The sequence below is a fragment of the Plectropomus leopardus genome, chromosome 6 (assembly GCF_008729295.1).
Source record: "Plectropomus leopardus isolate mb chromosome 6, YSFRI_Pleo_2.0, whole genome shotgun sequence".
Taxonomy (NCBI): Eukaryota; Metazoa; Chordata; class Actinopteri; order Perciformes; family Serranidae; genus Plectropomus; species Plectropomus leopardus.
This window is the reverse complement of record NC_056468.1, coordinates 30,004,530-30,028,612: the sequence shown is the minus strand read 5'-3', so window position 1 is coordinate 30,028,612 and position 24,083 is coordinate 30,004,530. Positions and strand designations below refer to the sequence as shown.

Genomic DNA, 24,083 nt, shown 5'->3' with positions numbered 1-24,083 from the left:
CTGTACAGACCTTAGAGTGTATTGATCTAACACTCAGCAAGAGAGTAAATATTTCACTAAATGTTGAAATATTTCTTTAAAAATGGGCCACTGCTCTTTAAACTAGAGGTTGATTGTTATTGGATATTCAAATGCAGATATGATAACAATAGTTTGGAACAGATGAAAGCTTTGAAAGTCAGATAATGCACGCAGAGAGTCTGGACCCTGGATGGAGCTATTTCACATGTTGTACCACTTCCTTTGGCCACTAGGTGGCACTGAAGAACACACTAATTCATCTTGCTCTGTACCGTTTGTAGACCAAACCATGCAAATTTCATGTAAATTAAATGATAAATGTGATACAAGGCTTACTTCCTGATGATAGTAGGTGTCACATTGAGTATGACAGGAATTGAGATGTTGATGTCTTTAGGCCTGCAGCCTGATCAAACGTGAAATTTAGGGCCAACTGGTCAATGTAAATAGAAAATATGACAACTTCCTGTTTCATGGTGAATAGTGCTTCGCCATGACAACAGCGTTAATGGAAAATGTATGATCTTCACAGTGAGGCATCGTCAAGGGCTTCAAGCTTTTACTAAATTTGAGCTGAATATAGTCAACTTGTCAGGAAGAGCACATCAAAGTATAAAACATGTAATTTCCTTTTGCCAGTAGGTGGTGCCGTTATTATAAGTAATTTGTAGCATGTAGATGTCTTCAGGGCTGGACTGTCATTATAAATGTCAAAACATGGGTCGTTTGACACCTTTCCAGTCACATAGTGAGATGAAAACTTAAGCTTTTGATAACTACACACAAAATTAGAAGTCAATCAGTTGAAAACTGGAGGAGGGCTTGGAAGAGCATGACCCCTGGAAATGGCCAAAAATACACAAAAAATGCAGATTCAAGTCGAAATGGCTGACTTCCTGTTGGGTATCGGTCCAACAATCTTTTTTGTACATCTTGAAATGATACATGTGCCTGCCAATTTCTATTAATCTAGGTGAAAGTTGTGGCAGGGGCTATTTCCTACAGATATTAAGTAGGGTACTACTGAGCCATTTTTTGAGATTTGCACTGGAGACTCAAAATATCACATTTTTGACCAGACTTGATATGTGTGCGAAGTTTCTGGATATGATAAAGCCCTCTAAAAGTCAAAAAGGTAATTCATTTGAGATGAAAAATGATATTTTCTTCAGTTTCGATAGGGTCCCTGCACTTTTCGGTGCTCAGGCCCTAATAAAGGACAACACACTTTGACACAGTCACACAACAGAGGGACCTACTTTATCTGGCGCTGTACCCACTGATCAAAAACTTTTTACTGGTTCAAACAAAGTTCTCCCCTCTTCAGCTTCGGTCAGTGATTTACATCTTCAAATTACTAGTGGAAGTCGCACAGCCATCAGCTATTATCAAAGGTTTGTTGTTGCAAAAGGCAAAATAAAATATTTATGTTAATGTGTATTTTCAGGTCAATTTTCATTTTTGCAAAGACAAAAAAATAAACCTTGAAAATCATCAAAGTATGAATTGGCGCCCCCCCTGCAGTGACTCTGAAGAACCCGTCAGGGTTCTGTACCACCTGTTGAAGACCCAGAGTTTAACACATATTTTGCAGTAATGGATCCTGACATGTTTGCTATCTTTGGAAACTTTGGGCTTTTGATTAGAATTTAAAATGAGGTTTGAAAATCATTTGGCTGCAGTTCATGACGAACCCACCGGTGGCTCAGACAGGGTTGAGAAACTGAGGCAGAGTGAGACCGACATGCCTGAAGCTGTTGAGTAAAATCATGCAGGCAGGCTGACATCCGATGTTTATCAAAAGGCTGATATTGGTCATATTAACTTAGAAAAGAACATTAATAACGTAAAATTGGAACATTTCATTTCACCTCAGCTACAAACCAATCAACTGAGACTAAGGCCTCTGATGTCAGGATGTGAGAACTAATCCTCAAATCAGCAGGAAACTGAACTTGAGCATTCACAGTGGTATTTAAAGAGATGAAAAACACTCAAGAGTTAATCTTTAACAAATGGTCAGAGCTTGTTCCTGATTCCAGTAAAAAAAACAAAAACGTCCTGACAGAAAAAGAAAGAAATAAACCCACTTTGAAAAGCAACTTTTATTTAAGATTAAAAATTTCTGTCACATCTCCTGCAGCGTTTGGACGCGGAGTGAAGCCAGATGCCGGCCCATCGGCCACAATAATTCTATCAGACGCTTTTTTCTTCAGTTCAGTCAAACCCCGTATTGATGATTATTCGTCTATTTTTCTACTGACAGACAGCAGAGTGCTTCAAGTTGGAACTATCTGACAGGATTTTTGGGAGTCGATGAGTCTGCCGGAGCCAAAGCGCTGCAGCCACTAAAAGACAAAAGAATGTGTCTGAGCCTTCCAGCGAAGCCGATACAGCTGAGTACAGTAAAAGCAAGAGAGAGGAAATGTGTGTGCATGTGTAGCGTATATATGGACTCAAGAAAATTGGACAGCTTTCAGGGCTCTGTAAATCCATTGTGTGACACAAAGATGGCAGAGGATCGCATTCTCCATTAGTTCTCCCTCTGTATGAAGAGCAAACAGTTTTAATTAGTGTAACTCACACCAGATCAACCCTGCAGCCAACAGGCAAAGTGCAGCAGCAGCAGCAGCTGTATCTCCCCCGCTTACAGAATAAGGAACAGACTTTACTTGGCAGACAAAAAATATGATGTTCTTTCCATATATTTTTATTTTTATTATAACACAAATTCCCACCTGTTATTCCTCTTACTTCCACTGCAACTTTATTTAAAGTATTCCTCTAACTCAGGGATACTTAACCTGCTTTGCCTGGGGGGCACTTTTGCAAAAATACAGAAGGTCAGAGGCCATTCACAGCAGACTCATACATATTTCTAGGATTTTAGGACATTTCTAGGATTTTATGACATTTTAAAGGATTTTAAGAAGTTTCAAGGATTTTAGAATGTCTCTAAGATTACACAGTGTTTTTAGGATTTTAGGACATTTCTAGAATTTGGGACATTTCTAGGATTTTCGGACGCTTGTAGGATTTTAGGATTTTAGGAAGTTTCCAGGATATTAGGACACTTGTAGGATTTAATGACATTTTTAGGACTTTAGGACATAAGGGGCTTAGCTGAGACCTCTGTATGAGGGCTGCTCCACTGGTACTTTTTCTATAAACAAACTCTATTTACATGCTTTTTTGTGCACTCTGACACCTTATGCATACTAATACAAAAACAATTCCCAGTTTGAATCATTTTATTTTTATTGAAAATTAGAAAATAGTTGGGGAGCTAAATTTGGCCCGCAGGCCATAAGTTGAGTATCACTGCTCTAACTCCTTTCTTGGACAAATCAGACACAGCAAATAAAGGTACAGATATTTTACAAAGTTTAAGAGCAGGAAGGAAAAATCTTGAGAGCTGCACACAGCTAATAAAAAGTTGCGCGCTATTCCAGTATGCCATGATTGGAGCTGGCTGTGTAAAATGCACACTGGTCCAGGGCTGGTAATACTCCACTGGTTTAAACACACACACACACACAAGTCACTTTACAGTGCAGACCGCTGCCTGACTCCCCGGCAACCTCCCCATTACATCTCTACACATTTCCCACAGCGCTAAAGGCTTTCTCTGGCAGCAGGCCAAACACTGAGCACAAAACTCAGCAAAAAAAGTGTCCATAAAGCAGCGGCAGGTCATGGTTTTACTGGCTGCGGGGACAAGAGCACGCAAGAGAGTTGAACCTCGGGTTTCATCTGTGGCCGATGATGGAATTTCGGCGTAATTTGAATACAAAAGTGCGTTGTAAGGAGTTTTGGCTTCTAGTGCCGGAGTATGATCAAAAAAGTCTAAGTAAGTTAAGAACAGCTGCAAGCAATGAGGTGTCTGGTGGCTCTTCGAAGAGCCAAGCTGATTGCCTAGCTTTTGTTAGCAGGATACAAACTGTGTTTTAATACTCTGTATGGCTGTCAGCAGTTACTTTTGGGGATCCGAGTGTCTTCACTGTTAATCAGAGGGACCTGAACTGATCGTCAGAGCAGAAAAAGGGGGATCAGTTACAACCACTTAACCTCAGCCAGGATCCCGGTCCACGCCCAGCAAAGATCCTCAATCACCATAAATCAAGCAGGAAGAATATCTGCTTTTTCCCATGACTCCACGTTCCATGACTCACAAGGCGAGAAGAGGTCTTCCTTTTCTTTGGGCTGGAGTCCTCCCCGTTACTACACTGAATGGAGGATCCTTGAGTGCACCAGATGTTTTTTAACAGTCAGTGCTGTCCAATTGCATAACAGATCATTGGAGCTCCGGCCAAGGCATTATTACACTCATACTATTGTATCCCAAATGAGGGCAGGAGTGTGTGTATGTGTCTAAGTAAGAGAGAAAGTTGCTTACAAAGGCTTTCTCTTATCGTGCAACAGCCGTTTTCTAATTAGCATTCGAAACCTGACTTTCCTTTGACCCTTTTCTGAACCGATGCAGCTTTTGTTTTTATCTTCTCCTGAATATAATTCTGACAGTAGGCTGCAAAAATGAATAGTGTGATGATAAACTGCCGAGTGCAATTTAAAAAAAAAAAAAGCCCTGTCTGAGGATTTTTTTTGTTTTCCACAAGCTTTTGTTTTTCTAAACAGATGTTGCTGCACTCTCAGACTGTCAGGTGATTCCCTTTGCAAAGCGTCTTCCTTCTCATTCTATCTAAAAATGAAAACAGCCTGTAACCTGAAAATGATATTCAAATTTATTTGAACACCACATTAATTCAATTCCTAATCTAAATCTTGGAGATTTCCCTGCCAATAAGTAAGTAGGGTGGGTCCCCCTGCTCGCAAAGCTGATAAGCTTTAATGAATTTCAAACATTTGGGTTTTAGTGGAGAGTTTCTGTGTCCCACAATGGCCTAAGTGCTGTTTCCGAGGTTTATCCCTCCTGCTAACAAGATGAAACTGGGGTAATGCTGAATTTGTGAATTTTTGGCATGGAAATTAACTGCACACATCACCGCCTTCTCCAGTTTTGGGGGGTAATTGTTAGCAAAGATGGCAGAGTTGATGTGTAAGACATTGTGAGGCCTGCTGTTTATTGGAATCAGACATCGCTATAGACAGTTAACATTGTGCTAGACTTTTGTTGTTCATTATAGGAGTGAAACTACAAACATGCTGTGATACATGTTTCTTCCATTTAGGGCTGACCCGAATGCTTCAAAGCTTTAAAGCTTCCATAAAGCTGCCCACTAATCAAAATCATCATTAAATGTTCCATATGTGTGTGTGTGTGTGTGTGTGTGTGCGTGTGTGTGCGTGAGAGAGAGAATCACCCCCAAAATCCCAAATAACCCATAAATTAAAAAACTGTTATCCAACATTATTTATTATGCATCAGCTTAAATTATGTTTTGTTATTCTCACACCAGGACACTTAAACTTAGTGATAGTTTTGTGGCTTCAGCTTGTTCTCATCTGACATTAGCCACCTCCAGACCGGCACTACAGCAGGGACGACTTGTCCAAATCTGACAGTCTTGCAGATACTAGGGATGTAGGATAATATCGGTATGTTATCTGTATCGGCAGATATTGGATTTAAAGTGAAATATCAGCGAACATGCTTATTCCTGCAGATAGTTTTTTACTGACATGGTGAATATGTACAACATCAACCCTGAGTTGAAGTATTTCCCTTATCCTGCACAATGAATAAATATTACATATATGGAAAAGTGTAGTATTTCATGTCTCCATCTGCTGGTGGGCCATCATGATAAGAGTATGCATAATATGATGTTAATTCCACTACAGAAGAGACTTGATGATCACTAAATTTGGTGGGGAAAGAAGAGGAAATATCAATATTGGCATCGATTATCAGCCAAATGAGTTGTTATTTATTAAAAATAAAAATCCAATATTAGGCATCTCTGTCAGATAGGCTAACAAGACACTGAAAACGTCAAAGGCCTGGAGTGGTTTCAAAATTTGTGAAGATGACCACTAAAAGTTGAGTGCCAAATACAACAAAGGAAACTGGTATGTCACAAATCTACATCTTAATTTTTCTTTTTTTTTTTTGGAATTATGACTAATATGAAACCTGCATGCAACAAAGTGGCTAATTGTTGAGTCAGTTAAGTCAAAGGCTGAGGTAGGACCACGTTACTCTGTTAAAGGTGTGACAAGCCTTGTTACAACATCACTTATTTTGACAAAAAGCTCTAAGAGAAGACAGCTCTTGCAGTGAAAGGAATAGCTGAACATTTGGTTGTAGTTCACACAAGGTATCATGGAGTTAGGAGCCACAATATTACACTATGCAGCATGTTTTGGGTTTTTTTAATTAGAGTGAACATGGGCACTATAGTTTATTTTGACTCAGTCCCACAACCATCCTGCTGCTGTAAATAGTCATGATAGCATTAAACGTGTATTTATCTGCAGCCGAAAATAGTCCCTAACAAGTGCAAAACCAGTGTCTTCCTATTTAAGGAAACATTTGAGCCTGATTCAAATGTAATATTGTCAATAAGTAATGTCAGTAATATATCAAATAAAAAACATTGCAAATACTAATGTTTTTTATTAGGCTTTTTGCATCAGCAGTGGGTGAGGATTGGGTAGAAGGGGGCTGGCGGAAAAAAATAATAATAATACAGAGGAACAGTCATTTCCATTAGAGTTGTAGTTTTAGGTTTCCATACACCTAATGTTCCCTCTAATAAAATATTGGGGAAAAAACATTGCAGACACCAACATGCAAAATATTCATATGTGGAAAAAATCTCTTATGCAAGAATACTGTCATAACACAAAGACTATGGAAAAACAAAGTCAGCCAGTGACAGAGTACTATATTATTTGCACATTCTGCATAGTAGGAAACCCAACAGGCTCTGGCCCACTTTAGATGTGTAATTACTGCGGGGGGATAACAGGCCTTGGGAAAAGGCCAAGGATAAAATGCAAAAGGCCATGGAGAAAACACTCTGCTGCTAACCATCACTCTCTGTCAGGATAACCCAGCTCATGTTGAGAAGTCAAATAATGTCGACCAACAATCCAGATCACAGAACTAAACCACAATCATAACTTGTCCTACTTTTGAGAAGAACGGTTCTCCAGAGAGCGAATGACATAACACGAGTTTGGAAGAAGCCTGTAAAACTTAAGTTACACTGAGTAAGCTCTCCTCAATTGCCGTTGTGATTTTGGAGGCCTGTGATAGCGATGATGTAACAGCCCAGATATCCAAACCTTTTGTATTTGGACCCACAGGGGAGCCAGAACACAGGTGTGCTCCTTGACGCCTGCATTATGTTAGGCCGCTTTCCAAACAAGAGCTCAAACATGAATGTTTGGCTCGCATATCTAAACACTGCAATTTCACAGATTTCCCCCTCAAAGGCAGTTCAGGGTGTGTCAGGGTTGAAAGGGTTTGATTTAGCGATCCTCGATATACAGAGCTCCACTCAGTGCGTCGCTCATTCATTCAGAGAGCCTGATTTATGTTGGAAGATATTTGGAGAAAAAGAGCAGAAACACATGTACAGAATGAACTCTCACATTTAAGGGACAGAGCGCTAGTGATATCTGACGGATATCAGTTACCTCCTAGTGGATTTACACAAACACAGATTGAATTTGTGAGACAAATCAGATTTTCTACCTTTCGTCCATGTTGTCCATGCAGTCCAGGGGGGCCCATGACGCCAGGCTCGCCCTAAAAGGACAAAATTAGGTCACATTTATTACACCAACATAATTTGCATGACTGTTGGCAAATAACTGAGTAGTTCTATGAAAAGAGAGAAGAAAATATGCATACTTTAGGTCCTTTCGGGGCTTGACCAGGTGACAGTCCATAATCTCCTTTTTGTCCCTAAGAACATAAAAACAGAACATTTTCTTGCTTATACTTTTTAATGTATAAAATCTCTTTTTCAAGAGCATCCTGGCCTGTGGAGCAGCATAAACATTGTTACAACCACAAACACAAGCAGACAAGTACAACTGTTACTCACCACAAATGCAAATAAACCAATTAAAATGCAATATAGAAATACATAAAAATGTTCCTAAATGATTGAGGAAAAATAGAGAAGCAATCACATTGACCTACAGTGCTATTTTATCCTTAAAATTGACAAAAAGAAGTACTTCACCAATATAAAGAGGGTCCTCACATAAAACCAGGCCATCTATTGTTGAAAGAAGCAAATACTTTTGAAATTGGTGCTGCATGACCAGAAAAAAAACAGGGAAAAAGGACTGTGGCATTCACTTTTGCTCAATAAGTAGAAAACCTAAAACCACCAGAATTTGTCGCCCTGTACCAGACCAGTAAACGCTCCTGCAGGTAGATGATGCAATGACAGATGATAAATGGTCTGCGATACAATGGCAGCTGGCGAGTAACAAACCATCTTTTGTTACAGTTAAACAGCAAGCTAAAACCCATTTTATGTGAGAAATATGAAACTTAGTAACAGAGTCTTTGTTTATATTTGATCAGTGCTGCTTAGTTTTACCATTTGATCTCCATTTTTTCAGCCTCTGTTTTTACTGTGCAGGAAGCAGTACGGCGCCCACTTCCGGTTTACAAACTCTCGCTATTACAGCTAAATATGGCACTAAAAAAAGTTTCTGAAAACATTTGAGGCAAGAAATAGGCAGTGCAGTGACATACTCTTGATTTATATGCAATCAGCACTGCCTACATTTACCGTTTGATCTGATTTTTGATTAGTTTGAAAGAGAAAAGGGTGGGTCTGTCTTTTGATCGAGCGCTATATTCTTTGTGTACGCAGTGGCAGCATGGTTGGTGGGCAATACAAAAATGCAGAAGTACAGCCTGCAGTTCAAGCACCAGCCAAAAGCCACCTAAACTGTGCCAGATGATGTAAAATATGTGATCTGACGGAGTTTTGCCATTGGGGAAGGAGGGTTATTTGAACACTGGTTAGGTGGAGGAAATTTTACTGAAGTTCTACTCATACTCCCCACATTGTTTTGATGCAAAGCTCGTCAAAAATTGCAAAAATATCATTTTAAATTCCAACTAGTACAATTTCGTGTCCTTTTGTCAATTTCTCAAAAGAAGGGGCTGTATATTTAAAAGCATTTGTGCCTATTTCTGTTTTACCTTGGGGATCAACATCTGGAAAATATTGTGAAAGTGAGGGCCAAGATGGGTTTTGGTTTTAACACATGAATGTAAACAGATAAGATGAAACCAGAGACACTTTTCTCTCAGCGGGTACAAGATGTATCCTACTCTGCACCAGCGTTCACTGCATATTTCCTGCATTGCCACAGCATTCCACCTCACAAGGCGCAGAGGAGTTCGCTGTTTGCATTTACACTATCAAAGAGTAATGAGTTCATTCTACTTATTGGTGAGTGTAGCGGTTGTATTTATACAAATGTGCAGTCCATTTATGCCCTCCGGTGACTCGGTTTACACCAAGCCAGTGAGAAGTGATGGGGAGTGATCCTGTACATTCTTCTCCCTTTTCGGGCAGTGGGAATCCTGTCAGTGCTTTCTGGGTCAGCATGAATTGCACTGGTGAAAGTGCAGCCCAGATATCTACGCAATTATAATGTTAGAAGTCCGAGGAGAAATAGATGACTTCCTGTGCTCGAGTTTATCATATAAAGAAACAAGTATATAGAGGATAAAATGTTGTAGCACTGAGTTGGTTGGACTGTCATCAAAGAACAGCTGTTATCGGCTGATTGCAAATGCTGCAACATTTTTGAAGAAGTCCTGTGTTGTGACTCACTGTGGTGCAATCCTAAGGTTTTTCAAGGCGAATTGGGGCTATTTCTTTATCTTGGTGCAAAAGGCAAAAGTTTAATCACAGCGGAAAGACATGCACTGTTTCAAAGGAGTGTTTTATTTTACTGGTTTTCTGGTGAAAAGTACAACAACATTTCCCATCCAGAGTATATCGGCCCATTTGAACCTACATGTTCGTGACAGCTACAACTTGGCATGGAAAAGTCTTTGTGGGAATTTTCTCCAGACTGGCTTCTTAAGAGAGCCAGGAGTGCAACTCCAGCCAAGAGCTACATACGTACCCTGAACACTGTGTCTTTCACTGTCCAAAGGTTTTCACCTCTACTACATCAACTGATGAGTTTAAACTCGGAAAGAAGCTAAATTAGGCAATTTCTTTTGAAAGATGAAGTCTCTAATAAGCACTTGTACCTTCCACTGATTAAACAAGTATTTTATGCCTTCATTCATCTCATTTTTTAGTCTGCTGGTTGAGTACTTGAAGCAGTGCTTGATTATCGTCCTCTCGTCTTAATTTACATCATTACATCCAGATAAAGTGAAATATTTCAAACAAAATTAAGCTAAAACACCGTGTTTTCTTTCGGCTTGTTAATTATTCTAAAAGGAGCCGTTTTCTCAGGTTTGTGTGCAAATGGGTCAAAGTGAGCTGGGCCAGGTTTGGTTAGGCTCCAGTAACACATATGTACGATATAGGAGTTATGATTTTTCCCTGGTTAAGTAGGCCAAAGCATGGTATCAATTATGTTGTTTTTAATGTTTAAAGTCAGTGCGGAAAATGCTGAAATTCAATGCATGAATGGATCGGGTGCAGACTTGAAATATGAGCAATTTTCTGTTTTATTCCAGCATAACGTTCACAGACTCCTTTGTGATATCAGACTGACATACTATAGAGCTAACTCTCTCTGTTGCCAATTTACATCAGCTGCAAACACAGACTGATGTCGAGTACTTGCAAATTAGTGAGTCAGGAAGACTTATAACTGCTGTTCTCTCCTGAGGGGAAACAAATGGCTTTTTAAGAGGCTGGAAAAGTTGCACTGTGAAGCCAAGACGATCTGACCTCAGACATGCAAACTGAGTGAAATCACAAACAAACGCTGGATGACCACGAAAAACCGCAAGAAGTACTTGCTCTTCAAATTTAATTTGTTGTGTAAATCTCCTTGTTACATCAGTAAATGGACCATAAAAGAGTATTAAGGCTGTATGCACCATGAAACGTTCTTATTGTGTCTCATTGACATTATTATCTCATGCATCCCCAAGAGGTTGTCCCATCTAATCCTAGACCGCCTTTAAGGATCCAACAATGTGTTGCTAAGGCAGACGGTAGGTTATTGGGTAGTAAGTAACTTGAAGGCCCACTGTCAATTTTCTGAACATAAAAATGACAGAAATATGCAGTTAATATATGTTTTTTAGTGGTTAATCTAACACTAGAGATCATTTTTTTGTCAGTTCGACATAACTGAAAATACAGACCTTTTCGCTGCTGTGTCCTTGATGTAAACAAACAACTAACAGCATCAGAAAAGGCTCCTGTTATTCTGTATTTTTCTTAGTCAACAAATCCCATGAAAAGACCAAAACAAACAGTGTGTTAGTCCATCTGTCAATACTTTCAGACTTTCCTCCTCTGTCTGAGACTTTCAGCATCAAGCCCATTAGTTCCTACTGAAGACATGAGGCGTAAAAAACAGGTCACAAACATGATATTGCAAAAAAGCTGGACACATCAGTTTTGTAAACTGTGTATTTTATGGGGACTATTTTCAAACGGATTAATGCACATTTAGTGTGTTAGTATTTGCAGCACCAGGATGGTGCATGCGGGTTTGGCTTAAAAGGGATCTCTTGTACTTTTTCTTATTTTCTATCATGTGCATCATTTAATGTTACAATATTGGAGGTTCATATTAAACGTGGTTCAAGTTTCAAATAATGAGGTAAAGGCATGTTGAAGTAAACCCAGTGAGCAAAAAGCTCAGGCTTCAGACTGTTCTTAATACTCTGCTTCCAATGGTTATTTCTACTTTGGCTTCGAGCTGACATCAGGTCATGAACAATTTCTATATATGATCATCTGCTTCAGGCACGCTTCTGTACGTTTTTACATTGCGTGAATGCTGCATGTAGCTAAATGCTAACATCAGGGTAACATATAATCTTGGTTGTTAATGTTGTTAATTTCTCCCCAATTTTAGATCACACCTTTATTTTCAGTAACATTCATTTCCCACCTGCAACAATGGATGTATGATGAGACATAAATACAGCTTTGGAGACAGGACTCCATTCATTCCAAAGAAAGTTGCTCACTTTTGAACCCAAAATATTCAACTGACGCGTACTGGCACTGCTTCTGCATCATGGGGTCCATAGATCAGTTGCACTACAGACCGGCCGGCTACTTCTGGTTTAGCACTTTAACTTGAATGGGGATAAAATGAATTGCAATCTTGTGGCCCCTCTAGACTTTCTAAATGTTAATCAGACCAAACAGATTAAAACCTGATTGTGATACAAGCCATTTTGTAGGGGTTGTGACACTCAAAAAAATGTATCAACAGACTTACAGACATCTCTTTCATAGTGAAAAGGCTTTTTGGGGCCCATGGCATCATGGACGGACTCAGAGGTTGTAATTCCGCTATTGGCCACTATGAAAATTAACTTAAAAGCACTTCCTTGAGGGTGAATGCTGGTGTTCAAGCACATACAGTATGAGGAAACAGTGTTTTTTGACCATTAGAGCATGTAAATATGTATTGTTTATGCATGTGTTAGGCGTACATGAATCACCTGCTGTTTTGGCTAAGTCTCAGATGACTAGATCCACTCCAGGTGGCTGGAGATGATCAGTTCATCTGTATTCTTCTTACACACTGTATCTGTAATATAGCTCCTTGTCCTTTTATCCAGTGATCCATGATACACGCAGCCAACATGTGTTGAATTTTGCACCTTGCACATGGATAAGACACTTTGCACTGTGCACTTTATGCCATACAGTTTACATTGCTACTGTTATTGCACTTTTGTCCTCTGTATGAACTGTCAAATTTTTAATTTATTTTTATCTTTTATTATTTTTTTGTATGCACTTTGTGCCATACAGTTTGCATTACTACTGTTTCTACATTTTTGTCCTCTGTATGAATTGTTTTTTTATAAATTTTTATTATTATATGCACATTATGCCATAGTTTACATTGCCACTGTTACTGTGTTTTTTTCCATCTTATGAATAGTTGTAGTTTTATTTTTTTAACTGTTATTATTCGATTGTTTTTCCTTTTATCTTTCTTTCTTGATGTTTCTATTGTCTGTTACCTGCCAAGACACTATGTAAATCAGCAGTCCTGCTTACCCCAGCATATTTACATTTGTATTTTATACGGACATTCATTAATATGCTGTGTCTCTTTTAAATATAGATTAAATTACAAACCTGAACATGAGCATAATCCCCTTGAAATAAACTGTAGAGTCAGTGTTTAAGTTGTTTTTCATTAGGTGTGTTTAATGGGGTTTTCTGACAAAAAAATGTATTGTATGTATAAGTATTGTTGCTGTCTAGTGTCAATCATGTAGCAAAACACCTGTCAATCAATTTTGAAGTGATAGCAGGCTTTAATTTTGGTACTGGGGTGTGAATACATGAATTGTTGGCCTGGATCCTCTCATTCCTATTCACAAGATGAGCCTTTTCTTCTTTTTCTAAATACAGAGAATTAGCATTTGACATTGTCGATGTCATACCTTCACTCCGGGAGGTCCAGGACGACCAGGGTTTCCATGTGGGCCAGGAGGACCCTAAAAACAGAGACACGTGATTGAGAAAGACACTGAGTGAAGGTGATGACTGGGGTCATTGAACATGCCCCCATTTCAGCAGCAAAGAGTGAGGGGTGAGTTAGTGCTATATGTGAGGTTTTCACACATGTATGCACATATTGTTCCCTTTCCACTGCCTGTTTGTGTTATGGGACAGGTCAGCTGTGCCCTGAGGTCCCTCTGTGTTTGTGTATAGGTGCCCTGTGAGACATACTGTGTCTCCCTGCCTGCCTGTCTGTCTGCCTGCCCGTCCAAGTTATGACATATGGATGTGATTTTCCTCATCCCCACACTTTTCCACTGGTTTCTGGGGTCCCACAAAGTGAAGGCCACTCATCCATCACACCATATTCCCCAATGGCTTTGTGCCACAAACTGTAGGTATCTGTGATATATAAGGTGCTTAGATGTAATTCATAGAGCTATCAGTGCCAAACATTTTATCAAAATGGACTCCTGTAAGTCGGGCCAGGTGCGTGGACGTACGGGAGCAAAGAATAAGGAGACAAAGGCTATTTTTTTCTGGTTGAAGGGACTATAAATTCAAGCGAGCTGCAAAGAGGGATTGTTTGGAAAAATAAAGCCACAACTTCCTGAGGCATCCAAGTGAGGAGCCCTCAGTTTAACTGCACTTTTGAGTTGAAACGCTGAGCATGGAAAATCTTCCCCAGCAAAACTGAAAGCACTGAAACATGCTCAGATGGCCCGAACAGGAAGCTACTGTATCTTCAGCCCAGTCTCTGAGTGGTTCAGACTTTCCATGGGTTGTGAAGAGAGACCTTTTCCCCAAAGCTGGAGGTGAAAGTGAAGGGTCAAACAGACGGAGGAGGCCAAGAGGTGTAAGTGTACGGTCGGGTGATCCAGTCCGTCTCTGTTATTTATCTGCGCCAAATTATCAGACTGTGGAGAGGAGTCGAACAGCCTGCGCAGCTCCCCTCCCCTCAAACTGGCCAGACCTCTCCCCTCGCAGGCGCTCGCTGCCGGACATATGGAGACACTTAACAGAAGCTCATCTACAGATTTCCTCCTCCTCCTCTATTCGGAGCATTCCCCTTTTCACTCGCTCGATATTAAAACGTATGGAAGTCATTATCTCCAGATAGGAAGCAAAGGGAGGAGACGTAGAGAAAAAGGGAGGTCGGGACAGAATATTACAAATAGCATTCTCGCAGTACATAAGGTGAGGAGGCACGGCGCTGACGACAAGGTGGGCGAGTGTTATCCCGACGGAGACAAGCATAATAGGGAGAGTGAGTCACTTTGTCCATCTATCTCCGTGTGGGTGAGAAGAGGAATGAAGATCCTCTTTGCTTAATTACCGAGAAAAAAAAAAAATCCTGACAAGAAAACATTTAGACACGAACAGCAAAAAAACACAGAACAGTTGAATTACTTTTAAAAAAACTAGGAAACCAACTGCCTAAAACCAAAGTAAATATAACAATTAGTCTGAATTTAAGTTTACTTTGCATCTAATTGTTAAGTTAACATTTAGTCATATTTACTTAATTTGTGAAGTTGTTGCAACTTAAAAATGAAAAGTTTAATTAAATCAATCAAAACACTGTAAAATCTGAAAAGTTGATGTACTTCATGTAAATCAAGAACATATAACTATAAGTCTTAATTTATATTTATATTGTATCTAACTTTTAAGTTTACCTAAAATTTGTCACATTTACTTAATTTTGTTAAGTTTATGCAACTTAAATATGAAAAGTTGAGTTAAATCAATCTTTCTAAGTTTTCGCAATTCAGCACGCCATGTTTACTGTGCTATATCTGTATTTCGCTGGTTGCAAACTAATCAGTCATATTTGTATATTCTTAAACGTGTTATCAAAACAGAATTGGCAGATCTCTTAACTTCATCATTGGCAAAATCCTCTTCATCATGATCAAGTTCAGTCAGACTAACTTAGTTAACTGACGTTGCTAACACAAGCTAATTCCACTTGCCATTTTTAAGTTGCAACAGCTTCTCAAAATTAAGTAAATACAACAAAGTTTTAAGTAAACTTAACAACATGATATAAAGAAAACATAAATTAAAAATGGTTGTATTTACTTTCCTTTTTCAAGGCAATCAGATTCCAAAATTATTTTAAGATCAACTTTTTACAGTGCATGAGCCCTGATGGTAACCCAGATCAGCACATACTCACACAGTCACACCTGAGGCCTGCAGATGAAGGGCACCTGTATGCCAGAGCTGTGACCAGGTTTACGATGTGGGCCAATGACATTTACAGGAGTGACACGTGGAGTGCTACTGTTTTTATAGGCTATTAACCCTGAACAGACCACTGACACCTTCCTTGGACTGCATGGAAGGAAACATTTCAGCTCCAGCCTTATGATTATTCGATATAATGTATATTACAGGATCTTAACTCTTACTTTGGCAAGATCCTTGGTGCTAACTAAGTGCTAATTGCTTCTCTAAGATCAGAAACTCTTGTGTAGCCTGTAGCGTGACTGCGGTCTGTGTATTCTTTAATCTGCCATTAATTTTTGTTAAAAAAAAGACAGAAAGCAAGAAAGAAAGACAGAAAGAGGGAGAAAGAAGGAAATTAACTCAAGAAAGTACTGAAAAAAATGTTGTCATTGTTTTTTTGGGTTTTTTTTGTTTTTTTAAATCATATCTGTAATCCCCCCGTTAGATCAGTTAATTGACTCAACATTTTAGTGCAATGTGCATCTGCCGTTCCCTTGGGTTTTCTGTTGATGACTCAGTTATGTTTCTGAAGCTGGTTCTCTTTTATTTTATGCACTTATTTAAAACAAACGACTGTTGCTGCAGCTGGAAGTATAAAATGCATCATCTCCCTTGCACCAGCGATGACTTGAACAGGCTGACATACCATACCGTATACCAGGAGCAGCAAATGTAAATATTTTCATCACCTGGGTATTGGTTAAATGACTGGTGTGTTACAGGGGATTAAAGGGGCAGTTTGGATCTTTTGAAGTGGGCTTGTATGAGGTACTCATCTATAGTCAGTGGATTATATACAGTAGATACACACCGCACTCTCACAGTGTTGGACAAGCAGGCAGGAGTAAAGATGCCTGTTTATCAGCAGGTCAAAAATACACACACATGCACAAAAATCCCTATACACATGCATTAAAGGGAGAGGAAACTGCCCATGGACAGGCGGAGCAGTTGGGTTTTCAAGCCTTACTCAAGGACACCTCAGGAATGCCAACCTCTCCAGCTATCAGTCCTTGATCCAGATAATGACTCAAACTGGCGATTTTCCGGTTCCCAAGCCAAGTCCCTATGGACTGAGCTACAGCCGCCCTAAAGCTCAATGATGATGAACAAACTGACTGCTGGCATCTTCTGGGAACCTCCTGCCAATTTAACTCTCTAAATATGCTCCTTATTGGTTTAAGTACAAGAAAAGTGGAAACTGTCATTGTGACCAGTAATGACAGAGGAGAACTTTATCAAGTCTCTCAGAGACTGCTCATTTGTGCCTACACATGTAATTCATTTCAGAAGGATCAAAATTTTACAAGATACATAAATCAGTTCAGTTTTCTGCACCAATCACACACTGGCAGAAACAGAGCTTCCATTGCTCGAGTCTCTGTAGACTCCTTATTTCTTGTCATAATAGTGTCAACCATTCTTTAAGCAATTATGTAAATGTTTTCACTTTGACAGAAACCCAGCGTCACACACTGACTGCACACTGGCAGGTCGGTTTCTCTGCACAAAGCCCTCTTTGATCCGCTCTCAAGCCTTTCCTTCAGACCCCGGTGAACTCCGGCGCTCTGCCGGGCTTATGGCTGCGTCGAGGAACGTGGACGCTGTCACGTGTAAGAGATGGTGCGCTGTGGTAGCGGCAGTGAGACTGTCTGCTCAGTCGGACATGACACGTTACTGTCAAAGAGGTAAAGCTCTAATGTTGCTGTGTCACCCCAGCTTTATGCTTTATGGTGTGAAAGAGCACCCAGCACAGGTTGCTTTGTCACACATTTCACGCACCAGCAAAAGCTATCTATTTCAGATCATATCTTGGTGTAACGTTCTCTATATCGGATTTGAAAAGGTGAAAGCAAAATGAGATAAGGGCCTTCCAAAGATTAGAGCTGCTCACTGCAAATCAGACTATTCTGAGGAGAATACTTTTATCACACATCCACAGTTTCCTGAGGCTTTTCAACTTCACAAAACAAAGGCAATCAAATCTTGTTGTACTGTCCTGTCTCTGTGCAGAATGTCCATGAAAAACTGACAGATTGGGGCAAAAATGGTACAATACATCTGGTAGTTTAGGCTTCATAAGTTCACGAGAACAAAGATAACGACATGATGTTGTACTGTCCTTGACTCACTCATAGAATGGTTCTGATTTGGTGCTTTTCAGAGTGAGTCCAACTATCAACCATGCGCAGCTGCAGTACCAACGATTCGCAATCACATTCTTTTTTCCAATAAATCTCTTTTCAAATAAAACCTGATTCATCTGCATCTACTTTTGCTATCCTTAACAGTCTTTACAGTAAATTTCTTTGCAATTGAAACACAGTTCATAATCAGCCTCTTTGGGGTTTTTCCATAATTATTAATTTTGTTTATTTAATCATGATCTTATTATTTTAGGGACAGTGCACATTAAAGGCTAATTTTCAAATTTCTGTTCCGGGGCTAGGTGTTATGACAGCCACTAAAACTTACAGACATAAAAGCATGCAAACAATTAAAAGCATGAATGAAAACATGAATATGAAATGAGCCAATGGTCAGCACATTAAAAGCACATGAAGAAGATAATTCTAACATGAAAAAACATAAGCAATTCGCCAAAAGACACAGTATGTACAACAAGATATAAAAATTAGCAGGCAAGAAATACTTATGCACAAGATATAGGCATTAGCAGACATCACACAGTCAGCAATAAAACAGTTTTGACTTCATGCAGTATAAATGTTAAGAAAGGTATTATAGTGAAGACTACATACGCTTTAGACACACAGATAGTTAGACAGCCAGACAGCTGAGGACAGACAGTGAAGCCTATGAGGTATTGTTGTTCTGTCTTAAGCCCACACGCATTGCAAAATTTTGATTTGGCACTTTTTAGTACATCTAAGTACATCTATTAACCATTATCAGTACTGCGGATTGACAGTCACATTTAGCAGTCTTTCAGTAATATCTGTCAAACAAACCTTGATTCATCTCTAAATACCTAAAGTTTCAACAAGTCTTCCATTAAAAAGGGACAAAACTGCTCAAAGGTTAAGCTATATAAAGGTAGGACTTTGAGTAAAACATTTTAAAGCAGTGGATCCCAACTGGTGGGTCCCAGTCCAAAAGTTGGTCACGGGTCCATTCTGAATGGACCACAAGTGACTCAAGAACATGTACAGTTTTTAAAAACACACTTTTATTTTGTAGTACAGTGAATTTCATGCATAGAGCTTTTATTTTGAAGCGCCTTCTCCTGCTGTAAAATGAAAAATCTGAAACCTGTGGCTGGATCAGTTGGGAACCAGTGTCTTAAAGCTACTCTTTAAAGACAATTTATCAGAGAAACCAACATCCGGATACTCTATGATATCATGAAACTAAAAAATTGTAATATTGTAGTGTATTGACTGGCTGTATAACTTTTGTCATTTTTTTAAACTTATCAGACTGTTCTAGGTGATTATTTATCAAAAAATCTCATTGTGTAAATATTTTTGTGAAAGCATCAATCATCAACCCTACTATATTGTTGCAATATCAAGGTATTGTAGTAGTTAGTTACTGTTAATGGTTACTGTTCATCGACTTTCTGCATATAGAAAAGCGGTATGTTTGAAATATAAAATCCTTTACCATAATGAATGTCACTTTTATTCCTACTGTTTGCACAAGCTGTGCCCAGACTGGAGTCCACTTTCGAGCTTTCTGTAGATCATGTGTGTAGCTGTAAGGTATTTCTTGCTAATCACGTGAACGATCCAGGAAAATTCTAAAAAACAATCAGTAAAAACCATAACTGCACCCGCAGGTTCTTTTTTTTTTTTTGCTTTGAGTTGGTGTGGCCTGCAGTTTCATCTCAAGAGCTTGATGATGAATGAACTCTATAGAGGTTGGTGTGCTACTGCATAGAGCTGCTGAGCTCCAGACAGGGTCTTAAATGCCTTTAATAAGATGGGGACAAAGCCCTCTTTCTTCCTAGTTTAAAGAGATTGGGTTCCCACAGCCCACCCCTCTGAGGCCTGACCGCAGGGCACAGTCTCACGGGCTGCGGCAGGTAGCTCATATGCACACTCCTCAGTAGCACAAGTACTCTGCAGGAGGGCTTCAGCAGGAGCTCTGCAAAAGAGCAACCAAAACTGGTATCGCTCCATTTTTTTCAAGTTCTAGCATATTTATCTCAGCTTAAGACTCACCGTGGCGCCAAGTTCAACTTCTGCTTTACTCATTTTCATATAAGTGCAGTTTAAAGGGCAGCAAGTGCATACACAGCCATCAGTTAAAGATCTCAGAAAGAAATAACAAACTGTCCCTTGAGACAAATCATCCCCCAGTGTTTTTTTCTCTTCTTATATTTCTTCTGAAAACATGAGCTTAAAATAACATCTGCACTAACTCCCTTTGGCTGCATCAGGAGCTCACAGACTGACATTGAGCCCAAAAATGAGAGATATGGCACCAGAAGGCAAAGTCTAATACACTAGAAGCATTCACCAATGTTAACATAGGAGCTATGCCTAATTTAAGTACTGGTTCTGTTTGTGTATGGGATAGAAAATACTTGTTCTGTAAATATATGCACTCACAAAAGTTACCTTATTTTTTCATGTCCATCTAATACCTACCATGTGTGTTCAATTAATTTTACATTGGCAACCCACAGATTTGTAGCGTATGGTTGTTTGCTCTCCAGCTTTACAAATGGACCTTGGCAGCAGAGAAACACAGCTTGATCAAACCCAAAGCCAAAGCAAACTAATGTCTGTCTGAAAAATACTCCGTAATCCAAAGATGTCACTGAGTGCTTGATCAGAGCGCAGAAAGGTCTTCCATATCAGTGTGCTGCGGTGTAATCTCGCTGTAATGCAGATCAGACGTGATTATGGCATCATTTAGATAAAGTGGACTACATGTGGAAGATTTGGAGGGGAAATGAGAAGCGGTAATGGAAAACAAGAGGAATGCTGGGTGAAGGGGAAACTTGTCACTGGCTGGGAGACACTCACCCTTGGACCTCTCTTTCCTGGCTTTCCTGGCAAACCTGGAAGTCCTTCAAGGCCCTATAAAGAAAAAATAACATATGTCAAGGATAGAACAAAGCAAGTCTATAGAAACAAAAGGGGCAAATAAAAAGTTGCTGCCACTGTCAGGTCATTTCAAGAGACTCTCAAACAGAGTAATAGTAATAGTTTACTAGTAGTACTAGTACAACTACAGTTGTAGTTTACATTTACATTTCTGTGAAAACATGAATGCTTCACACACGGCTTCCCCCCCGCAGCACAGATGATCTATACAATTAGCAAAGTTTCAAGGTGGGCACCCAACATGTGTGAAACAAATTCAGTATCTCATCAAATTACCCCTCTCCTGTTTAGAATATTATGATGCCACGGTTAAGTTAACCTTTGACTTTGGAGATGTAAAGTGTCATTACTTTATGCATTTTATCCTATTGGACATCCATTTGAAATTTTGTCATACTTAGCATCTGAATTCTTGAGCCAAAAAACATGATTTGTTAGATCACAGACATCTGTACCAAATTGAGGAAATTTCCTAACAGCCCTCTTGAGATATCACATTCATGAGAATGAGATGAACATAATGTCACAGTGATCTTGACCTTTGACAGAAATTCCCAATCAGATCATCAATGAGTCCATGTGGACGTTTGTGCTAAATTTGGAAAAATTCCCTCTAGATATTCTTGATATCTCGATCATGACGATGAGATGGACACAAGGTCATAGTTACCTTGATCTCTGACCTATGACCACCAAAATCGAATGAATTTATTGTCTAGTTTCAATGGATATTTGAGCCAAATTTGAAGAAATTCCCACAAGGCATTTTTCAGATATTGACTTTTCAAGAATGGGACAGACAACCCAAAAACATAATGCCTCTGGCCATGGCTGTCGTCAGTGCAGAGGCATAATTAAATATGTAGATAGATATTCAATCAGTAAATACATCTGGAGCTTTTTTCTGATCAAACATTTAGTAAAGTTGGCTGAGAGTTGCAAAGCACTCAGTGAGTGAGATGCTGGCAGGCACTGTGATGTCTTGTTAGAGGCGAGAGTAGTCTGTCCTGTTTGCAGCCAATATAATTTAAGCCCAAAAACCACTACAGTGCACAGGCTGTAAGTGTGACTCATTGCTGTGGCAGGCAGGTCAGGACTGGTTCCAGCCACAGCCGATCACATTAATTATGGGCATCAGCTAGCTTTAAAACAATTTCATACATGGATTAGCAAAGCTCTGAAAGGTCAAATCTAATGAGAGGTCAATCTGAAAAACCTGAGTTTGCTTGAGATGTTGGGATTGTTATTTATTTTCCCATGGCTTCAGATGGTTAAGGAAAGACGAGAAAGGAAATGGGCCTAAAAACAGCTCAAGGCTGTCCAGCTGAAATTGAGCTACTGTAATAATGTCGATGTATAGAACGCTTTTGTCTGACTTGGACAGGAGCAACAGCTATAATTATAATCTTTCAGCCAGCATACAGTCTGAAAAGCCAAAAGGCTTTCAGCAACCTTTAGATTCTTTAGACTGCAATCATCCGGCTGTCCACACATGATAAGCTGTTAGAGCTGCAGTCCCTGCTGGGGTGGGCGGAGAGGCAGTGCTGGAGCTCAGGTCTTTTAGAATTTATAACAATAACTATTCATGATTTGAGACTGTAGGTTTGAGTCGAAACTTGAGATTATTTTTGTCAGAAATGGCTTAACTTCAACAAATAAGATTAGAGATCAAATTATCAGAACTCTGGTGTAAAATCCCAGTGATGCAAACCTTTCAGGGTAGCACTGAGGGGTTCAGACAGATGCACACGATGCACAAATCCAACCTTTCCACTCAAAATATCAATTGCAATACCTCACCTTAGGGTATTTGCTGATAGGAAGTACCAAATCAATACAGGTGCTCTCTGTTAGCCAAATTAAAAGCCTCTGTAGCTCAACGCTTGAGGTATTGTAATCATATTAAGATATGGTAACACAAAATTGAAAACACACCCAGCAGTGGAAAAGTGTGGCCCATTATAAGCTGCCATGCAACATCTACAGAAACCTGCCGTTTGATTCTGCGGCAAAGTGCAACCAAAAGTAAAAGCTGGGAAAAGTTTAACTTTAAGCAGCGAATTGCATTCAGAGAATATCTGCAGCCAGTCAGCTGTTGACCAGTGTTACAAAGAATTTCTTCCTGTTCCCAACTGCAATCAGAAACACATTATTAGGGCAAGCTGCGCCTCACCGCAGCTTGGTGTGTTTTCGGCATAAGGCCCGGGATTGCTGAGGCACTAAAAAGCAGAGTCAGCTGCTGACCATCACTGAATAGCTGTAACTGAAACACTTAATTTTACAACTTTGATACAGAAACTGTTGGTGGATTAGTCACATTTAGCCAATACTAGGAGTGAGAGAAAAAAATCAATACAGCATAGTATCGCAATATTTTGCATGGAAATACTGTATCGATATTTTTAATTCATATAAATTTTTAATATTGCAAATAAATAAAATACTTTTGGAAGCCTAGTAAAATCAACTGCTTTTTCAGACCATTGGATATATTTTGCTGCAATAAAAATGATTAAATTGAGATGAACAGCCTGAAAACTCAATCTTATAAAATAAAACAGATGCTGACAAAGTTTTCCTTTGGGGATATCTTTTGCAGTTAAAAAAAGGTAATAAATCGCAGTTTATGTTATTGTAATATTCAGCATAGTCCAAAATCTTTAAAAAAAAAAAAAAAAGCAATAATATTGTATTGGGACTTAAGTATAGTGAGTGATATCGTATCATGGAGCCCCTGGTGATTTCCATCCGTAGCCAATATCCAGATCTGGTTAAATAGTTAAGTGTCAATGAAGAAAACAATCCAGCATAGTATCAGACCTGTGCATCCCTACGCAGTACAATTCTGCTGCTGTTCAAGCATTGACAGCTTACAAAAACCCCCAAAAGGTTTTCCATGGCAAATCTCTCCATTAAACTGAAGACCTTACTCAATTATCTGGTCATCAATTTTGATCCTCCCTTCCTCAGAGCTCAGGCCTGTTGAAGAATTCATCAGCTCTTATGTTATCCATCAGAACTGACATGCTGTCTTAAGAAAAGGTTACCGTAGACTCAGACTGTCACATTTACTTTCAAAGACATTCCTGCTCTTGTGAGCAGTTTAAATTTATACCTTCTTACAGTC

General features: G+C 39.3%; 1 protein-coding gene across 1 annotated transcript in view; it reads right to left on the bottom strand.

Annotated features, from left to right (window-relative positions):
• The window catches only part of col27a1b (collagen, type XXVII, alpha 1b), a 109,884-nt gene that overhangs the window by 69,594 nt on the left and 16,207 nt on the right, over nucleotides 1-24,083 (bottom strand). Inside the window, exons 4-7 of the mRNA XM_042487941.1 lie at nucleotides 20,876-20,929; nucleotides 13,586-13,639; nucleotides 7,844-7,897; nucleotides 7,685-7,738 (exon numbers count right to left, since the gene is read on the bottom strand). Of these exons, the coding sequence (XP_042343875.1) occupies nucleotides 7,685-7,738; nucleotides 7,844-7,897; nucleotides 13,586-13,639; nucleotides 20,876-20,929 (216 nt within the window). The remainder of the gene's footprint in view (nucleotides 1-7,684; nucleotides 7,739-7,843; nucleotides 7,898-13,585; nucleotides 13,640-20,875; nucleotides 20,930-24,083) is intronic.